Below are 21,190 nucleotides of genomic sequence, written 5' to 3' on the forward strand. Positions count from 1 at the left end.
GCCAGACTTGGCTTCAGTCGGGTTGAGAGGGATGGCAGGGAGGGCCTTATCTGCTGGAGGATGCTAAAAGGCTGATGTGATTTTTGAAGCATGAAGCACTTCGCTATGTGAACAAACAGATGAAGCTTCAGAAGGGCTGTCAAAAGGAGGCAGGAAGTATTCCCAAAATGGTATCCTGCTGCCATAGCCAGTCTAACATTGTCCCGTTCAAGGAACTCTGCGAGGCACTCAAGGGCTTAGGATTTGTATGCAGGGGTGGGTCATGCCGACAGAGCGGTGATTTCAGGTCCCCAAGGAGTCGGAAGCCTTTCTCAGCTCTGCAGCTGCCTCTCTGCTGGCTGAGCCATCCTACTGCAGTAGGGACTGGCTGCCAACCCAGGAGCAGGGCTTAGAGCTGGTGCTGAGAACCCTGTGGCTGCCCCAAGGAAAGCTGTCCCTTCCCACCAGGGGGGTTTGCAGCCACATAGGCAAATTTACCTCCAGATTCACAGTTTTAGTGTGTGAGATCCATATACTTTGAGTATTGCTTTGTATGAACCTGCAGAGAGGACTGTTGATACCAAGAGTACAAGCCTTAGCTTCTGGGATCAGAATCATATTAAGGCAAAAATACTCTGGACTTCAGTGTTCAAAGAACTGGCATTTTTAGTAAGTGCTCTGTGTGTTTAAGCGTCTGTTTAACTTTTTTTTTCTTCCCTGAGTGGATGCGTTTTGTCAATGGTTGGATTTCTCACCAGTAGAGCTGCAGTTCTTTCTCAACTCCTGTGATCTTATCAGGAGATGCCTGAGCCAATTTCAACAATTTTTATTGCATGGTTCATTTACCTTGCATGCTCTCTCTCTCTCACTTTTATTCCGCCTCCCCCGTCTTGAAGTATATGAAAAGAGCAGGCAATAAAGAGAGCCGAGTTTCTGATGCTACAGAAAGTCCTCCACAATAATAAACACAGTGTCTTAAGTTTAATAACAGCAGCGGCGTTGCATAGATGATATGTTTAACCAGCTAGCAAGCCTTGATTATTAGAAACTTGCTTCCTGAGCCCTGGAGTTACCTGGACCAGAGCCAAATGATTCTTTTGGGGTTGCTGCTTCTCCAGTTTCCCTCTTGCTCCCAGTTTGCTGTGGGAATGATTTGGTCCTGTGCAGCAGTGTTAAACAGGAGGTGATGAGGCTCTGCGTCTGGGTTTTCTGATGTAATAACTCATTTAGGCAGCCAGGGCTCTGGGTGTGTGTCAGATTTAAGGGAGGAATAGCATATTATCACAAGAAGTTACTCCTAGCAGCTGTGGGACCAAGTGCTTGCCCTTCTTGTGCTATCCCTCATTGTGAGGATGTACAGGAATATTGGACCTCTGCCGCTTTGTCCCTGCAGGAGGGTGTCAACTGCCCGAGAGAGTGCTTTGCCAGTCCCCGTGGGGCACTTCAGGGATTTTGTAAAATACAGCTTTCTGGTGAAGAAACACTGTTTTCAGGTGGTACGAGGCATGCGCTCAGTCTGTAGCAAGGAAAATGTGTGGATTTTGCAGCTGTGGAGTTGGGGGATGGAAAGGATGTTTGAGATGCCCTCAGCGATCAGTATTTCCCAGTTGCGTGTTGCTAGGAGAGCCGAGGGCAATTCCAGGGCTTTGGACGCTGGATGCAGCAGGCAGGTCTGGCTCTGCACGGATGGAGTTGTCACGGAGCTGGGTGCATTAGTGTGCTGTTTGTGAGCCCATGTGTGTAGAAACCGGGAGTATTTAATGCATGACAGACACTTCCCACTGCGGGACCAGTGTCTGTGGGTTTCGGAGCAAATGCCGTGTGCTGCTTTCTGGCAGCTCCTCTCTGCCCTCTTCTGTTGCTTTGGCACATCACAGGAGCCGCTAGAAGCGGCCGCTTTATAGAAGAGTGGTGGCTTAAGTATTCTCTGACCTTCTCAAGAGTGTATTCAAGCTGGAAAAGGGCCCAGGATCCAAAGCCTCCTTGCTCTGAGACAGCGAAGGGAGCCGAGGGTGGGGAGGAAGGCCAGGCTTTGAGAGGGAAGGACAGACTGCCCTGAAGTGGTGCTCCTGAGATTGGAAGGGAGAGCAAGGTCAGGGTTAGAAAGATTGACAGGAGACACTGCGGAGTGGGGAAGCAGTGATTCAGGTGGGCTCCCAGGTGTCCGTGTTAGAGGTGAGGTCTGACCCCACCACCTGGGAGACGAGGGGAGGGGAAGAATTGGATGAGGAGACAGTCATGCTTTGTGAGAAGAAAGAGGGAGATGGTGAACTGGGAAATTAGTTGATGAACTGGTGAGTTTTGAATGGGATATTTAGGAAAGCCACTGTAGCTACTCAGTCAGGAGCCATCCTGGTGGGGTGGAAGCGTGGTCCGATGAGTCTGACAAAGATGTGTAGCTGATACTCACTTGCACACAACAGGTAATGCTGGAGTTACCCTGAGGCTTGTGGAGACTTCAAACAATTTCCCACCCTGTCCCAGATGTCTGCCATGTTGAGCAGACAGTCAAGGTGGGGTTCTTCTCCTGCAAAGAAGCTTTTTAGATGTCTGAACACAAGCTCGTCATCTTTCGCTTCTGTGACTTCATTAGGGATGGGGTGTCTAGAGCTGGGATGGAGCTTTCTCTGGAGGTGCCTGCCCCTCCTCGTTGACTGAGCAGGCTTGGCCATCTTTAAAATCGGGATTTTACAGGTAGGGTAGAGAAGAGGAATCCTGTCCTTGCAGCCCTTTTTTGCATCTTTGAGCTCCGTATGTCAATCAGGAGAAGCATTTGTAGGTTCAGGTCATGAGTTTTTGAGACTGGGATCCATCTCTTCCCAGGTCTGTGCGGCATGCCCAGTTCTCCTTCTCTTGGTTGGTACCCATTAGAGGTCTTCTAATGAAAATTGCCACTATGCGCATGGTTAAATGCACATTTCTTCTGAGTGTTTCTTGCTACTCTTCATAATGTTGGCCATCGTCCTGTTACCTCTGTTGTGTTACCCGTTAGGCTGTGAAGCAAATTCTCTATCCCTTAACGCTGGCCTGGGGACATGGCCTGCTCTCAGGTCAGTGGCAGTTGAACAATCTGGACAGATCGGTTTCCCCAGGGTTAACTGGCTTTGCTGGATCCCGCTTTGCTCAAATCCCGTCTGAGCTCCTGCCTGCTGGAGCAGGAGGGTTGGGGCCTCGTGTCTGAACAGGGCGAGCTGTTGTCTGCACGGTGATTGCAAGAGCCACCTTGCCCCGTTTTTGTAGTCCTAACAGCGCGAGGACCCTGCTGTTGTGCTGGGGCACCCCTTCTGCGCTTGCCAGTGGGTCAGTTTTGAAATGTAGTGTTGCTTCCAGCAGCTCCCGGAGAAGGGTCCCCATGGAGGTCTTCTGTCTGGCTTGCTTTAGGCTGGATGGTGGGACTGTAGCCAAAAATGATGTCACTGCACATTAAGGGCTCTATTGTCCTCCCACTCCTTCCCTCAACAAAAAAAAAAAAAAAAAAAGGCATTGTAAGCCAGATGCTCTGTGTGAAAAGACCCTTTCTACTAAAAAGGGATACATGATGAGGGTGTAACCGGCATTTCGAGCAGGAGAATATCATGATAGAGCTTTTTGCTGTCTTTCCATCAAAGGGAAGGTGATGTGGTATCTCTTAAGTGACGCCCTGAGCAATTAAATGATGCTTCTTTTTTGTGTGTGTGTCCAAGAAAGGTGGAACAGTCCTGTAATAAGGTAACTTGTGGCTAATTTGGGTTGGCCTTTCGAAGTAGCAGATTGGGCAACGAGGGTGGTCTTCTGGCAGATCCTCATGTGTGTTGACTGAAGTTCTTGGGCAGAATTTTTTTGTTCACATGAGCTCAATTTTTGGAGAGGGTGGATCTGTTGCTGCAACTTGAAGTAAGACTGGGGTGTGAACCGCTGATTTATTTCAAGAGTTTATTCCAGTATAATCCTCACTTGGTGTTCACTGTAGGAAGAATTTCACCTTTTTTGATTGATGAATATTGCATGCATTTATATGGATGCCATTGTAATGAAACAGCAGTCATATGCCTCATTAAAGAAGGTGTTGCCACCTTCAGCAGCATTGAGGAGGTACAGGTTTGGCTAGTTGGAAATGAAACTATGAAATATGATGAGTCAAACATACTTAAAGAAAAGAGATTGGTTTGAAGCCAAGGCTGCAGACCACAAGTACTTTGAGGCACAAGTACACGCAGCCTTTGGAGCAGTGACATAGGAAAGTCATAGCAAGTATTGCTTACCTGCCTCTTAATGCAGACCTCTCCCTACTCTGTCCTGGGTTTTCTTAAAAACAAGCATGTGTTGCCCTTGCTTTTAAGTGTTGCAAATTAGAAGCAGGTTTTCACCTCACAGTTTTTCTTCAGAATTTGGTGTCCCAAATTCCACCATCCAGCTGGTCTTCCAACCAACTACGGAGCTCACAGTGTATTTCCTAAAACTGAAAGAAAAATCTTCCTGACGTTAGCTTTTCTATAGAGAAAACTGGGAGGTGATGATTTTTTTTTTTTCCTTTTCTCTATTCCTCTTACACCTGATGGCAACACTTCCTTTTCAGCCATTTTTGTGCCTTTGTAGACTTAATTCTTTCAGTTTTGTGGCAGGTGTTTTTCTTGTTGTTTGTTTGTTTTGGGGGTTTGGTTTTTTGTTTGTTTGGGAGGGATGGGTTGTTTTTTTGGGGTGGCTTTGTTTGTTTGTTTACATATTGCCACTTTTTTGCCAAACTGCTGTTTTTACTTTCTTTCCAACCAGCCTAACAAAAGCTGACACCTGGCCCTGCACCTTTATCTTATCAGAGCATGGGGTGGGAGGAAGCATCATTAGGACTGGGAACCTCAGTCCCCAGGTTTCCCACGTGTTGCGAGCAGAGACATTCCTGTATTTCCTTGCCTCAGAACAGGTTGGAATAACAATCAGTGTTTCTCTTTGTGAGCAGGAATATTTATTTTCCTTTCATTACTATTCATTTTTGTTTTGTTGATGGAATGAACTTGCTAGGAGGATGTTCTCTTATTGGGGGCTGGGTCCTATTTCCCACTCAGCGTTCCTTGGTGTGGTGTGGGACCCGCGAGGTGTTTTGTGTCAGCCATCCAAATTCGGCTTGGTAGGTTTGACTGCAAAGTAACTTCCGTGGGCTTGCAAGCAGGACGGTGCTGGGTCTGGCTGAGCGGAGCTGGGACGGATGCGGCCCTATCACACATCTGCCAGACAAGCCTTATTTGGGACGTCCGATCCCGAAGGCAGGAGGCGGCTGGGGAGCCCACAGCTGCATGAGTTGCCCAATTTTTTTTATCTCTTTTTCCTGGCTCGCCTCCTGCTGATGCAAAACCTGCGGTGGATGTGGGAGGTGAAGAAATGAATGTGAGAGCAGTAAGATTAGCCACCTCTCAGGTGATCTGTACCAAGCTTTTTTTTTTTCTTTCCCTTCTTCTTTTAAAGACGGAACAGTCTTCCGAGCACTGCTTTCTTAGGACGTGCCTCCGCGGATGTGTGCAGGCAGACCTGTGCTTGCCCTGCCTGCACGCCGAGCTGCCTGGCCGTGACCCAGCGCCAATCCTGGAAGCCGTGCAGCTACGTTAGCACAGCGCGGTGCCCAGCCTGACAGCTCTGCCTTTCCAAGGGCTCAGAGCTGCGCTGGTGTCATTTATAAGGCTTTTGGGCTGAAGGTGATTTGCATCCAGCCAGCTCATGGCATAGATGAAGCACATTAAGGCCTGTCTAGTATACACCCATGTGGACAAATCTTTAGGAAAAGAACCTTTATTTTTCCCTTTTATGTTTATATTTGTCCAAGTCTTTAGAGAAACCACATGCTTTCAGCCATCAGCATTTAAATAACAACCTTTGAGCTTCCGGGTAATTTTTCTTTAGTGGAGGGCTGATAAATGAGTCGTTTGTGGAATTTAGGCCTAGGGCTGCTCCTTCAGCTAGCCAGCAAGGAGTGCTGTGACCAAATGGGTGCATACTCCTGAATTGCACACGCATCCACGGGAGACCAAGTGACCTGGCGGCTGCTGGGCTTTGCACTGACATTCCCAGAATTCCTGCTGGCAGCCGGGGTGGGGAGCGGCTGCATCCTGGCGTTGGCGATAGCTGTGTAGCTGGCGATAGCTGTGTAGCTTCCCGCTCCCCAGTGTTGGATGGTGCATGTCTTGGTTCTCCGAGGGAGTCTGTGCAGGCAGAGGAGGGATTTGCTTGTGTCCTCTGGTCCCTACCGAGTCCTTTTATTTAGGTCTGATGGATCCTTTACCTTATTTGTTCCACTGGTTTTTAATCTGCTGTTGTAGTCTCAAAGGCTTCTCTTCACATCAGTTTGGTTGAGGGTTTCTGTGACCCTTTGTCCTGTAAAAAGTGAAAATAACATGTGGATCAAGTCAGCCATGCAGTCACTGCTGCCCTTCCTAGCCGGAGAGCACGGGGAGGGCCTTGCTGCTCCGAGGGAAAGCAAAGCGAGACGCAGCGTAGGTCCCGTGGGTCCCGGCTGCGTGTGGCCTCAGGCTGGTCTGCCAGTAGGATGTGTGGTGATCGGTCCACAGGTGAGACACTGCCTTTGTGTTGGGGAAATGGTCCCAGGGCACGCTGGAGTCCTTTCACCTACTGTGTCTTGGGCAGAACAGTGAAATCATTTAGCCACAGTCAAGAAAAACAGTATCCAACTGCCCTCCTGGAAAGAAGCTCATCGCAGTTTAACCTGTCCCTGGTTGTTACGTTGTAGGGTCCAAACTCTGTGTTCTGTCCAAACACAATAATCCAAAATCAAAAACATCCTGACAATTTTAAGTTGAAGATAACATGAAAATGAGAGGCTTTTGCCTTCTAGTGCTAGAAAAGAGCTAAAGTTTTACCTGAATTCTCAATAGAGGAAGAAATACCCAATGGACTTGGATTATTAAGTGACATCTTCATCCTCTGGGTACAAAAATATAATGGAGCACAAATAGGAGGAGATGAATTAAATTTACCTGTCTTCGATTGAAATGAAAGCCATGCAGAGCAAGGTGATCAAACTGGAATAATCCCGAGTCTGTCTGTACAGGGTCTTATCCAGCAGGACGTACAAGACACTGCATGACGGGGGGATCTGTTACGTGGCCATTACAGTCTTACCCATGCCTGTGTTTGCTGGGGACTGGCCAGAGCTTGCCATGTGCCAGTACTCAGATGAGTTGCTTGCTATTATCTATGGCAACCGCAGACATTGTTGATGTGTACCTATATATTGTTCCTTTTCAACTTTGCTTTGCAGTGAGACCGAAGAGGCTGTACAAGATCTAAAGCTCATCTAAAGCTGCTGCATATGTAGCCTTTGGACTAATAAAAATTGCTGGTGCTTTTTGTGTGACAAAAGAGCACGGCGTCCAAGATAAACCAAGGAGAAGAGATCTGGGTATGCAAGCCTTCATTTAAAAAAGGCATCTTTCATCTCGCTGACAGCGAGGTTCCTGGAGCTCTTTGATTGCCCTTTAATTATGGCTGTTTTTCCTGGTTTGTTTGAAAGGCAGATCTTGTTAGAAAAAGGTGCTGTGTGGAAAGAACTTGGCTGTCTCTGCTGCCCTTCCTTGAGGGCACACAGCAGAGCCACCAGATTAATTTTTTTTTCTGCATTATTAAAATGGAAGATTGTTTCTCGTAGATTTGAACGTAGGCGCGGTGTGTTTCTCCTGAGTTAGGCGAGGAGAGGCGCGAGTGGTCGGGTGGTTAAAGCAGACTGGGAAGTCATGAGGTCTGGCTTCTTCCCACACTGACTTCCAGCGTGATCCCGGAGGAGGTGCTTTAATCCTTCTGCCCTTGGTCTTTCGCTGTGTGTGGCTGGGCTGCTGCTCGTCTGCCACAGGCTGCGGGAAACCCAGCCTGGTGCTGGGTGGAGGAGGGCCTGTAGTGTGTTGGGGTGAACATCACTAGATCTGGGGGCTTAACAGCTCATACCAGCTCACAGGTTTCATGCTGTGTGGTGTTTTTATCTTTAAACCTCGCCGTTGTGGAGTCATTTGTCTCGATGAGAATCTCGTCTTTCATTAATAATAATAAAAAAGCACGAAAAAAAAACCCAACAAAAAAGAAAAGGAAAATAAAAACTGGCTTTGATTGGAGAGAAAAGCCTGGAAATATGATTCAAATATAGACTAAAGGCTTAACTGCCAAGCAAGCAAAATAACTTGAGAACAGGTTTTTAATCCTTTTAGAAATCTCAGTTTTAAAGAAAATCTGCGTAACTTTGGAGGGCTTGACTCATGTTTGTAAGTGCTGGGGCTTGACAATGCTCTATTTTTAAGTGCTGTCTTTATGTTGAATCTTGGGAGGTGAGATGAAAATGGTTTTTTTAAAAGTAACAACAAATCTTAATATAGCTGAGAATGCGGAACTGCCCTTAGAAAAATAGGTTGGACACATGAAAAGGAATCTTGCTCAGCAGGCTGAAGACGCAGAGCAACTTCTGCGGTTACGTTTTTCTTTCTTCTGGCAATTTTGGGGTGGGGATGTAGCTGGCGCAGTCACTTGGCCTTACGTTTCTTTTAGAACGCAAGTCAAACCTTCCTGAACAAAAAGCACCTGGCTTGAAACTGTTTTAGCACAAACTGGAAAAGCTGTTTGCTACAGCTCTGTTTTTGTGGAACTTGAGGCAACCTGAAGTTGCTCAAAAACAGGAGTTACAGGATGGGTAGGGAGAAGTTGATGATCCTTTTGAGCTGGAATGGCTTTGTATGAACAGGAGAAGACAGGCTGGCTCTCTGTTGCTTCAGAGAGGTGATTAGGTTTTAGTTGTCATCTCCTGCCCGGGGTCCTGAAGACTTAAATGGCATGAAACTGAAGTCACCTGCTTAAAGCCAAAAAGTAATCAAATGAGGGAGACTCTAAAGTAGGAGGATAATCTTTGTCATCTGACAGGCAATCCCAAATTCCCATGAGATACCCACGCAGCTCTGCTGCCATAGCATGGGTCTGTTGTGCTGCGACCAACGCTTCTACCTTGAGCCCAGTGTGCTGCATGGGCTTTGTGTGGCTGGTGAGCCATGAAAACTGGAAACATAGACCTGAATTATCTGGTAAAGAAGTGATACTGCTTTCTAGGGAACTGGTGGCCAATGCTGTACGTTGAGTCCGCTGGTGTCCAGTGGTTTGAAACTCAAACGAGGGATTTCACAGAAATTTTGAGGCTGTGGTGGACCTGCTGGCACAGCTGCTCGGGCATGTTTTCTTGAAGAACGCAGTCATTTCGCCATACAGACGTGAGAGTTGTGTGTGAATATTCAGTACGGGTAAACAAATCTAAAATTAAAATTTAAAATGTAAAAATATGCAAACACCAGAGCTGAGGCTCTTTTTAAAAAACAAAACCCCTGCTCAGGGAACACAATTATTCAGGCTGTGCATACATCTGATTACCTAGCTCCGAAGTGGGTGAAAGCAGCTCTTCAAACTCCTTGAAGCTTTCCCCCGGGGTGTGCCAGCGCTGCGGGCAAAATGCCCTTGTAAAGCTGAAGGTAGCAGAAAGAGAAGGGGGGGTGGATAAAAGCTGGCAAAGCCATCATTTGGGTTAGTCTGGGGAAGATTGAGAAGAGCTTATTTTAAAATAATTTTCCTGGCTGCAATTTGGAATGTATTTAATGCTTTCAAAAAAAGTTGTCTTGGAATAGCACGGGTTTGGGATGCTGAGACACAGGCTGGAAGGCGAGTGGGCATTGCATGCTGGCTCACCTTCGGCGCTGCTGTCCCTACGTGCTGTCCTGGCTTGGGCCACCGCAGAACAAGTGGCGGTGGCTGGGGATGGGGCTCTGCCGGCATGATCTACATGTTGTTTTACACATTTCAATTCCCCTTGGCACAAGCGGGACTCGGCGGGGGCATTGCCAGCTCCGTGAGGCGGTGTGCGTGCACAAGGGGAGGGATGGGGACTGTTGGCCGAGCTGGTGTGCTGGCACCTGCCTCCCTGCTCTGGGGCAGCTGGGGCTCACAGGGGCTGCAAGAAATTGCATGTGAATCTTGGACATTCAGAAAAGTTATTACGAGAGAAGATGCTTATCTATACTATTCTCCCCCCCCCCCGCGCCCCGCCCCAGCTTTTTGTTTTACTGTATTATATATGGGGAATAAAAAAAAAAGAGCTTATATCCCTAATCTAGTGATAGTTATTATATTTCCGTTTCCCCTCTTTTGTTAAAACTAGTAAAGGATGTTGCAGAGCCTGTGTGAAGAAGCCCATGATAAGCACTTTGCAAAACCACAAATCTAACCCAAACCCCTAAGCTTTTCAAAACCTGCCTTGAGACTTTGCAACACCAGGACGGCTCCGGGAGGTGGCACTAACTCACTGCAGAGGCTGCCTGGCGGGTGCTTTGTGGCAGTAGCACAATAAGTGAGCAATCGGGCGGTGGGACAGTATTCCTGCAAAATCTCTGGCAAGGCGCTTCTGACTCCCAAGGCTTTGATTTCTTTTATTATTTTTTTTAGCAGTGGGTTCCCAGCTTTGTTCTTGAGGCAGAGGAGCATAGCCACTGCAGGTCTTGGTAGCTCGTAAATTCCTGGTAATTAATCATTGCAGCTTCTTCTGAGGCATGCCCATAATGAACATTGTGTCTGGAGAAAAGCCCTAGCACACAGCAAGCCCATGTTCTGGATACGAAGTACTTTGGTCTATGAGCTCATATACGCACAAGGATATTTCTTCCTTCCATTAAGCAGCATTGGATTTGTTCCCTGGTTGTCGGTTTGTGTTTGGTTTGTTGTTTTTTTTTTTTTTTTTTAGGCGATTAGGAAAATGAAATTAGATATGTTGAAAATCACTCTTAATTCTTTTTTCCCATAATTAAATTTTTTTTATTAGAATAATGAAAATATTACTCTTTCCCTTTTGATCTGAACATTAACAGGGTATTGTAGGTCTTACTGGGGAATATTTGAAATGGTGTTCATCTTTTTAAGTGTAAAGCCCAGAAACTCTTTCACTGAAATAATGGCATTATTCCTGTGTTTAAAGATAACGTATTGCCTAATGTTTTTTAAAAGCTTCTAATATCATTCAGAAAAAAACAACAACAAAAAACCCCAAGTAGTTTCAAGCACAAGCTGTGCTCACAGCAGCTTATGTAAAACTCATGGAAAGCTTTGTTGTAACTTGCCCAAAGTCATGTAAACTTTTCAAAGCATGGTTGTATTCTTACCAAGATGGTAAAACATTGGCCAGTGAAGGCTGGGTGTAGGAGGATTCCTGTTGCTAAAAGTTTGATGATGACATCTGAGATCTGTTGGGTGGGAATACGTGGGGGAGATGGGTGGAGTCTTCATAAAGTGTGGAGAGTTGAAATTCATTCTGGACAAAGTGGTTTTGTGCCCTGTAATGGTTTATATAAAGAATTAAGAATGTCATACCGCTTCTTGAGGATTTTACCTGATCTCTCAGAAGACAGAAGGTCCTGTTTGTGGTGACAAGGACCAGCATTGAGATCTCGGTGCTCACTGAGTAGTCCCTTGCTCAGCGCCCAGCCGGGGGTCTATGTGTCACTACTGACGGGTGCTGCTTTCCTCTTCTGCAGGTTTTCATTTCCGTGAACTGCCTCAGCACAGATTTCTCCTCTCAGAAGGGAGTTAAAGGCCTGCCCCTGAATCTTCAGATTGACACCTACAGCTACAATAACAGGAGTAACAAACCTGTCCACAGAGCCTACTGCCAGATTAAAGTCTTCTGTGACAAGGTAAGGTTGGGTCAATATGCCAGTGACCCTTTGGGAAAGGCCATTCCACAGCTTAGCAGCTTTTTTTTTTTTTTTTTTTTCCTTCTAATTCTGCCGCTTGCTATTTTGGCTCTCTGAAAACTCCCATCTGTGTTCAGCCTTTGCAAGGAAAAAATTTCAACCCCTTCTACTTGGCTCATAGATGTTATGATGACCTCAGATAAATTTGCTGTTCTCAAAATGCTGGAGTGCTGAGAAGTGTTCCTGAGCATTGACTTTGGAGAAAGGTCAGTCAGTGGTGGAGACTGGCTGTCAGTACTCCAGACACTGGAAAGCCCTGCAGAGTGCCTTCAGTAGGAGAAATCATTGCAATTGATTGGAGCAAGTGGAGGCTTGTCTTTTTGCCGAAGCTGTGTTGTGTTGGTCCTTTTAAATTTCTTTGTGTGTTCTTACTGCATTTTTTTATTAAAAAACCCAAACAACTTGCACCTCTTGTGAACAGAAAATGTTGCTGTTTTCATTGTGCCCCTGTGAGATACAGCAGTATAACGAAGCCCATTTACAAGCTGGATGGGTGCTGTAATTTGACTACTCTGCCTAATGCATTTAGCACACACAGAATTAACACCTTTCCCAAAGCCACTGTTCACCTGAAGCTGTGAAAGAAACACAGCAGGAGCTGAGCTGAAAGCAGTTGTAAAAACTTAACTGAGTTTACAAAGAAAGGACATTTCCCCAATCTTTGTAACCCGTTCCTCCCAGAACAGTCTTTTGAAGGGCCAGAACAAGTAATGTGCAATGTTACTATTTCCAGAGTGACCAAGATCTTTCTAGGCTGGGATGAGCGCTGCCTAGACTTCCCCAGTCCCTCTTTTGATCACTGAACCACTCCAACGTCCTGTTCTGTTGCATCCTACTTGATTAGAGCCTCTCATTCTTTGCATCCATACTGTGTCTTCATTGCATGTGACAGCAGCTACAGGTCTGAGGCAGGCTTGTGATCCCCACTCTTGAGTCCTGTGCACCAGTCGCACGCTGTGCGGTCTGGCCTCGTCATCCCCCAGGGGACTGCTGCAAAGATTAATATTGGGAGCCATTGCTCTGCCTCTACTTACCTCCCAAAATATATAGAGCCCTCTACAGTCTGCCTCTGCTGTAGCATCCCATTGACTCATCCTGCCACGTTTTATTGTCCATATATATGCTTTTAAATAGGCCCCTCTGCTTTCCTGCGTGGTTGGGAGAGCTGCCTGTAGCTGCCTGCCAGTGTAAAGCTACTTAGTCATCTTCCTTCAAGTGCCTCCTGTTGTGATGATTTCTGCAAAGAATTTACCAGGGAGTTAATGAATGCTCTCCAGAGCTATCTTAAAGACTTGCCAGTAAGCCTAAGAGGCTTGGTTCTCATGGGCTTTCTTCAGGCCTTTCCCCCTGCCCCCCTTCTTTTTTTTCTTTTTTTCTTTTCTTTTTCCTCTAAAATGAGACTGAGGCAAGTGTGTCGTCTAAAGCCCTTTCATTGTCTCGGAGTCTTGTGTGTTATCAGCCTGTATTCTCTACAATACCAGTGAGTATAGACTTGCTGCAGGGAAGGGGGGGGATCTTTTACTCATAAGTTGTCCAGTCAATTACTGACACTGTGCTAAACTTACTGACAGGCTCATGCCACTGCTAATAAGACAAATTGGCTAATAAAAGGGCAGACGTGTAGTCAGTACATAGCTTAAAGGAAACCATTTGAGTCTATAGCACAAGTTTCAGCAAATCTAGTAGTACAGTAATGCCAGTGTATCTTTTATTTTCCTTTGGGATTTTGACCTTTTCTCCTGCTTTATTCCTCCAGATACTTTGCAAATTGTACCTGAATTAAAAGAGGAGGGAGGGAAGGAGGAAAGATGACTTTTCTGTATTTAGTCCGGCTGTTGTTCATTCTGTGAACGTGCAGCCAATGTGAGGCTGGTGCCTGAAGATTCTGCAATTTGCATTTTTAGAAAGGGTGTTGAAGTTTGCTGCCTTTCAGATCCGGTCTGGGTCCGTCAATGAGAGCTGGGGACAGACGCCAACAAGCTGAGTACTATTTGTCACCACGTTGAATCAGACTCTGTACTCAAACGCTTGTTTGAGACGCTGGGCGAGTGCTCCTGTGAGCAGACCTGTGGCTCGTTGTGGTGGGTTGACCCTGGCTGGATGCCAGGTGCCCACCAAGCTGCTCTGTTACTTCCCTCCTCAGCTGGGCAGGGGAGAGAAAGTATAACGAAAGGCTCATGGGTCGAGATAATGACAGGGAGAGATCACTCACCAATTACTGTCATGGGCAAAACAGACTTGACTTGGGGAAATTTAATTTATGGCCAATCAAAATCAGATTAGGATAATGAGAAATAAAACTAAATCTGAAAACACCTTCCCCTCACCCTTCCCTTGTTCCCGGGCTTAACTTTACTCCTGATTTCTCTGCCTCCTCCCCCCTGAGCAGCGCAGGGGGACGGGGAATGGGGGTTGTGGTCAGTTCATCACACGTTGTCTCTGCTGCTCCTTCCTCCTCAGCGGAGGACTCCTCACGCTCTTCTCTGCTCCAGTGTGGGGTCCCTCCCACAGGACACAGTCCTCCATGAACTTCTCCATCATGAGTCCTTCCCACGGGCTGCAGTTCTTCACAAACTGCTCCAGCGTGGGTCCCTTCCACAGGGTGCAGTCCTTCAGGAACAGACTGCTCCAGCGTGGGTCCCCCATGGCGTCACAAGTCCTGCCAGCAAACCTGCTGCAGCGCGGGCTTCCCGTGGGGTCACAGCCTCCTTCGGGCATCCCCCTGCTCTGGCGTGGGGTCCTCCACGGGCTGCAGGTGGATGTCTGCTCCAGCATTAACCTCTGGGCTGCAGGGGGACAGCCTGCCTCACCATGGTCTTCACCAGGGGCTGCAGGGGAATCTTTGCTCTGATGCCTGGAGTACCTCCTCCCCCTCCTTCTTCACTGACCTTGGTGTCTGCAGGGTTGTTCCTCTCGCATATTTTTACTCCTCTCTTCAGCTGCAGTTGCCCCCCCCTTCTTAAATATGTTATCCCAGAGGCGCTACCACTGTTACTGATGGGCTTGGCCTTGGCCAGCGGCAGGTCCATCTTGGAGCCAGCCGGCATTGGCTCTGTCGGACATAGGGGAAGCTTCTGGCAGCTTCTGATGGAAGCCACGCCTGCAGCCCCCTGCTACCAACACCTTGCCACACAAACCCGATAGACTCATAGACCCCAATGCCGGCCATCTTCTCCAGGCTCCTGTAAGAACACTGGCATTTCAGAAAGAGCACCCATTTTCTGCCCTGCTTTGAATCTTAGGTAATCGGTCAGCTGGTCTTGAATGTTTACAGGACCATCGTTACTATAGTATCCACACGTATTGCAGTCCTTAATGTGTTTGTGCTCATGTGGCCGCTCTCACCTGTAGAAGTGCTGTTATCCACGTGTTCTTCGTGGAGGGCCAAGTCTATAGTGTGGAGGTCTGCTGGAGAAAACAGCACAAAATGATGATGCTGTGGCTACTTAACAGGGACGGCTCTGTGTAGGTCCCCTTTATTCCCTTGTCTGTTACCGCTGTGCTTGCATTGCACACCTGAACTGACTTTGAACCCAGATGCTGGCATGGCTGTCCTCTGCTGTCTCTTTTTTTCTGTGTACAAATTGATAGATATCCCACAAAAGGTCAAACAGTTTAGTTAATGTTGTGTGGTGGCCTTTGCGTGGGAAAGGAGTGAAGGAGGAGGGTCCCTATGCTTGGGGTGGAAGGGAAAGCTGCCAATACTTGTTTCTAGTTTTTGGCTGCTGCCTCTGAGACCAAGTTTCTTCATGTGTTTCTGTCTTCCCCTTCGCGCCCTCTCTGTGGAAAGGGGGTCCACAGGTGCCCAGGACGTTTGATTTTCATCTAATCCTATGTGGCTTCAAGACCTGAGTAAAGCAGTATGAGCGTAATGGTGTCATCCTGTAGCATGTTACAGCATAAGATTCGTTCAGGCTTGGCCCAGCAATGTTTGGGCTGTGCAGGGGTGGGGGTGACCCATCCCAGAGGAAGGTGACCTCTGCTGTAAATGGCGCCTCAGCTAGCATGCATATGGGGAAGATTAAATACAGGATTTCACAGGCTACAGCTAGTGTTGTCCTCTGGGACCTGCTGTTACTCTTGTAGCGATGGGCAGTGCTGTGGGAAGGTTTTTGCGGGAAGGTAGGAACCAGCGAGAGAGATGGTGCAAGGCAGCTGGAGGCAGCATTGATGCAGATGTGCAACAGTCCTTCTGTTGCGTGATCACAGAATCACAGAATGGTTTGGGTTGGAAGGGACCTTTAAAGATCATCCAGTCCAACCCCCCTGCTGTGGGCAGGGACATCTTCCATGAGATCAGGTTGCTCAGAGCCCTGTCCCGCCTGGCCTTGAACACCTCCAGGGATGGGGCATCCACCACCTCTCTGGGTAACCCATTCCAGCACCTCACCACCTTCATTGTAAAAGAATTTCTTCATGTCCAATCTAAACCTACCCTCTTTCAGTTTAAAACCACTGCCCCTTGCCCTGTCACTACAGGCCCTGGTAAAAAGCCTTTCTCCCTCTTTCTCATAAGCCCCCTTTATGTATTGAAAGGCTGCTATAAGGTCTTCCTGGAGCCTTCTCTTCTCCAGGCTGAATAACCCCAGCACTCTCAGCCTGTCTTCGGAGGAGAGGTGTTCCATCCCTCTGATCATCTTTGTAGCCCTCTGAACCCACTTGAACAGGTCCATGTCTTTCTTGTGCTGAGGACCCCAGAGATGGATGCAGTACTCCAGGTGGGGTCTCACCAGAGCAGAGCAGAGGGGCAGAATCACCTCCCTCGACCTGCTGGCCACGCTGCTTTTGATGCAGCCCAGGATACGGTTGGCTTTCTGGACTGCAAGCACACACTGGCAGCTCACGTCCAATTTTTGGTCCATCAGTATCCCCTGGCAGCTCAGCTGCTGGGGCCACAGGGCAGGAGAAGAGCTTGAACAGTTCATGGGCTGTGCGCCAGAGCTGCACCCAGCACGAGAGGGCGTGCAGAGAAGTGCCAGGGGGCAGCCCTCCGTCGTCGGAGCACATCCGACTGATGCAGCCCTTGTGTGGAAACGGGGAGTCCCGTGGTGCCATGAAGGGCCCAGGTCCCACTGTGCTGTGACTCGACATCGCATGCTGTCCCTGCATCTCTGTCGCTTATCAAATACATCATGTTTCTCTGCGGGAGGGAGGGATGGCAGCTCTCCCCAAAATGCTGCTTCCCTTTCTCAGCCCAAGAGTCCATTACACAATTGGAGACTTTGAGGGAAAGAACAACAAAAAATAACCCTGCAGCCTTTAACACATAGACAAGAGTGTGAAATCTTGCTTTTCAGACTGTAGGCTGTTCTCTAGGTGATGAAGTTGGAAAAACCTCTTTTTACAAGCTTATTTATTCTGTAATTGTGGAATACAGGATTGCCAGTATCTTTTCTTCAAAAGTGTCTGATCCTGGCTGTCACTGAGCTCTGCTGACAAGGCAGAAAAGCCTGTTATCGAGACATGACTTTATTTTTTTTATGTGGGTTTTGAAATGTGTTTACTTGGGCCCCTGTAGCCTGGAACACGTTGACTTTCAAGCAGAACTCTGGCTGTAGGTATGGAACGGTAGAGGTTTTCTCAAAATGTGTGCTTTTGATGGATTAGCCTGTTCTCCACAAGGAAGCAGGTGCTGTTCTGTAGCACAATGTTTGAGTAGCAGAACTTTATTATTTCCACATGAAAGGTAAAAAACAGGTCTGGATCCAAATCTGATCTTCCTGCTGTCAAGCTGAGATGTTGTCACTATTATGGTCAGGCAATTTGCAGAGGGGTGCAGGTCTAGCTGTGTTGAGGTGTCGGTGGGATGTCTTCACTACAGTGGGCTATATCAGCTTTATGGGGTCAAGCAAATCTGGCAATGCCTGTGTCTTCGTTAGTAATTTTTCTCTTTTTTACAGCAGCTGCCTGAAGCTGCTTGTGTCCCTGTTGTTAGGTGGGAGAAGAGGTGATATATGTTAATGCACGTCAAATATCTAGGCTAGTTTTCCTTTTTATTGCTAGTGCAGGCATGCCCACTCCTACCCAGCAGGCATAGGCATCCTGTCACCTACAGGGTATTGATTTACAGGGAAGTTAGGAGGGCTGTTGCCCTTCTCCCATGCTGTGTCCTGTCAGGTACCATTTCCCACCCCGTCGCCACGTGCTTTTTGACATCTCACTTACCATAGCTAATCTAGTCTTCCCCCAAGCACCGTGCAAGGATGTGGGTGTGTTTTGGCAGCTTTGCAGGAGTGGGAATGAGAAATAATGGCTTGCTGTGGCCAGATAACTGTTACCTTTTACCCTGCTTTGCAGGAGGGTGTTGGGAGACAGGTAGAACTTGTGTATACCAGTTTGGGCAGTGATCTGGTGGTAGTGCCAGGATTGAGTGTTGGGGATCTACTGTGGGCTTATCACCTCATGCAATTGGCAACGTGACATTTCTGACTTAACCCACAGTCACGTATGAGGTCTGGGCAGAGCTGGAGGAATGAACACGATTCCAATACAAACCTTCTTCCTTCCTTCTCTCTCTCTGTCATAGCTGCCTGCACCTTGCAGAAAATATGGCTCTCCCCACTGCTGCTTGCTTTGGAGGGCCGTGGAGGAATTGCGCAGGCATGAACCCACTCTAGGTATCTGTGGATTCCACCATAACCTGGCCCTGATAAAAAGAGAAGAAATAATGTCGTCTTAAAATGACGCATGGCTACAGCTTGAGATCGGTGGAGGCTGGTATAACTGCTGCCGACGCCGTGTGCAACATGCAGGAAGGTATCTTGCACTTGGTGATCCAAGTGTGGTGTGACTTTTGTAGATCAGGATTTAATGATGATCTAATGAACTCTTAAACTGAGGGAACTTGCAATTTTTTTATTGTTTTAAACACCTCAGATGTATTTTTATCTCACGCTTTATACAGTTGTTATAGCTGTGGGTATCTTTTGTCATCGTATCCCCATCTGACTTGAAAGAAAAGCAAGGGTTTGTATCTTAGCTATGGTTGTTGGATTTCATTAGTTGACAGGACTCAAAAGTAAACGCTCTGGCAAACCTGCAGCTCAGGTACCGTGGAGCTCCAGAAACACAGCTCTGGAAGAATCAGTGGTCCTGCTTCTGCAGCTGAAAACTGCCCAAAAAAACTAAAAACACCTTCTCTCTCCCCCTCTCCCCTTCCCTTAATCTCTTGTCTGGCAGGGAGCAGAGAGGAAGATCAGGGATGAAGAGCGAAAGCAAAGCAAAAGAAAAGGCAAGTGCACTGACCCCAGCTCTCAGTTGAATGCCTGTAAGTAGAAATTATTCCATCGGTATTTTAAATACTAGATCTCATTTTGGTTACAAATAACTTGTGCAGTAGATCTCTTAAGTCATTTTTTTATCCGCTATGGAATAGTGCTTGTTTTAAGCAGTTGCTTATGGAGTCATTAATCGTGTTTTTGCAACATACTGGGTCACTTAGGACTTCACTTCTACATAGTTCTTCCTGTCCAAGACAGGGTCCTGCTGTGTATTCAATCAGGTATGGGTTTTAGCAGTTGAAGTGACAGGGTGAGGGTGGGATTTCTGGGCACGGCTGGAGCCCCTGCAGCTCCAGGTGGCAGCGAGAACTGGAGCTGTTCCAAAGCTTGATCCTAAACTTAGGCTTTAACTTACGTTAAAAATGTGTTTACAATGCTGCAGCAAGGCAGTGGCAGCCTTGGGACTGAGCCTCCAGCCTCCCAGCCATTCTTCTAGAGCAAAGTGGTCTTTAGTAAATAATTTCAATAGAAGTTGCTTCTGCACATACGAAAGATGTGAAGGCGTCAGCACCATAGCATGTCAGCTTCTTCCTGCTGAGTATCTTTCCTTTAACTGCTGCAGATGACTGCAACAGATCCTGTGTTTGGATGACTAATTATTCACCAGCAGAGCTGCTTAGAGAAAAATGTGTCTCCCTGTTCTTCCTTTGCACGGGGCAGGTGCGTGCTCTCCCTGGCTCTGCTCAGTGTGCTTGTCAGAGCTGTGCTACTAACAGTCCAACTGGTTCAACAGGCATGCACCTCACAGCTTGCTGGGCAGGATTTTCCTGACGCAGCAGGTACAGGCTGCTGGAGCAGCTTCAGAAGAAGATAATGCTACAAGGGAACCCATTTGCTCAAGGGCAGTTGCAGAAAGGGCTGGGGTTTTGGTTTTTTTCCCAAAGTACATCATGAAAGGTAGGTTTAGCACACTTAGCATTTCACAAATGTAGTAGCCCCAATGGCTCCCAAAAGATTACTGCATGCAGCCCTTTGCGTAATGGCTGGAAAGTGCAAACAGTTTCAATACAGATTTCCAGGACCTTATGATTTTACAAAAGCTACTTTCCAATATGAATTTCCTAGGCTTGGGATTAGCCTGATGTGTCCTTTGTTTTCCTGGAAAGTACAATCCATTGTTATTTAGTTCTTGCGTGGGAAGTTTTTGATTGCTTTAAGCCATAAGCTGCTTATACCCACCTCCAGGATCACAAATGCGATGCGCGCATGGACTCATCAACAGCAGAAATAGTTTGTGGCTTTTGGGCAAAGTTATTTTTACAGGGATTGAGCAATCTTGAAAAAAATCAGTTTTGCAAGGGAAGAAAAAGTATATTTTCCACTAGGGACATGAGAAATGAAGTGTTTTGTTTGCAGTTAGTTTGACCCAAAACTGAAATGTTTCCACTTTGTAAAATGAAGTCTTCAGTTGGGGTCAGCCTGACATGAACGCGTCTGAAGTGCACCTTAAGGCACCTCCTGCCTCACTCTCTCCCAAGCGGGTCTTTGTGGGTGAAGTCTGTCCACTTGGTGCCTTGTGTCACGTCAGCTGGAGCATCGTGAGAGCCGAAGTGCTCCGTGGGAGACAGTGCTGGTCCTGCTGGGAGTGAACTGGGGTCTGGCAGCTTGAGGTGACCAGGATGAACAATGAGATGAACAAAAATGTAAAATTTGAAAGTGTGGAATCAAAATGTAACTCTAAATATAGCATCTTGCAAGAAACAGTATTTGTACCACCTCTGTAGTGTGATAGTGCTTCTGTGGTGCTGTTTCTTTGAGAGGGTCCCAACTGGAACCACGTGGGTTGTGAGTTGTCTCTTTGTCTTCTTTCTACCTTCCTGGTATAGGAAATCTGGCAACCTTTTGAGGGAACGGATAGGGAGAAGGGGGAACTTGGACAAGCTTTTGCCCTCTGTTTGGATGGTTTGCTTGGTACGTGGGACACCAAGGTTCCTCTGTTGGCATGAATGGCCAGACCGTTCCCCAGCCCAGTTTAATATCTGAACAAAGTCAAGCAGGTCCCTTGGAGAGATGGAGCAAACTTCTGCTCTGTGAAACAGGGTGTTTTCTCAGAGTCTGGGCTCTCATCTGAGAGACAAGACAACCCAGGTTCAAACTTCTCTACCACAGGAGCTTCTCCCTTTGACCCAGACTGCAGAGTACCCTTGTTCAACAGCATATGTGCCTTTTAAATGATGTAGGAAA

The 21,190-nt window shown here is 47.2% G+C and overlaps 1 protein-coding gene across 2 annotated transcripts in view; it reads left to right on the top strand.

Moving 5' to 3' along the window:
- The window catches only part of GRHL1 (grainyhead like transcription factor 1), a 44,966-nt gene that overhangs the window by 13,768 nt on the left and 10,008 nt on the right, over window positions 1-21,190 (top strand). For both annotated transcript variants that reach the window (XM_087776316.1, XM_087776315.1), the window contains exons 9-10: window positions 11,508-11,666; window positions 18,906-18,993. In XM_087776316.1, coding sequence (XP_087632442.1) covers window positions 11,508-11,666; window positions 18,906-18,993 — 247 coding nt within the window. The remainder of the gene's footprint in view (window positions 1-11,507; window positions 11,667-18,905; window positions 18,994-21,190) is intronic.

The sequence above is a fragment of the Nipponia nippon genome, unplaced genomic scaffold, assembly GCF_047370975.1.
Source record: "Nipponia nippon isolate SJK-2023a ecotype South Korea unplaced genomic scaffold, ASM4737097v1 scaffold_4, whole genome shotgun sequence".
NCBI classification, from domain to species: domain Eukaryota; kingdom Metazoa; phylum Chordata; class Aves; order Pelecaniformes; family Threskiornithidae; genus Nipponia; species Nipponia nippon.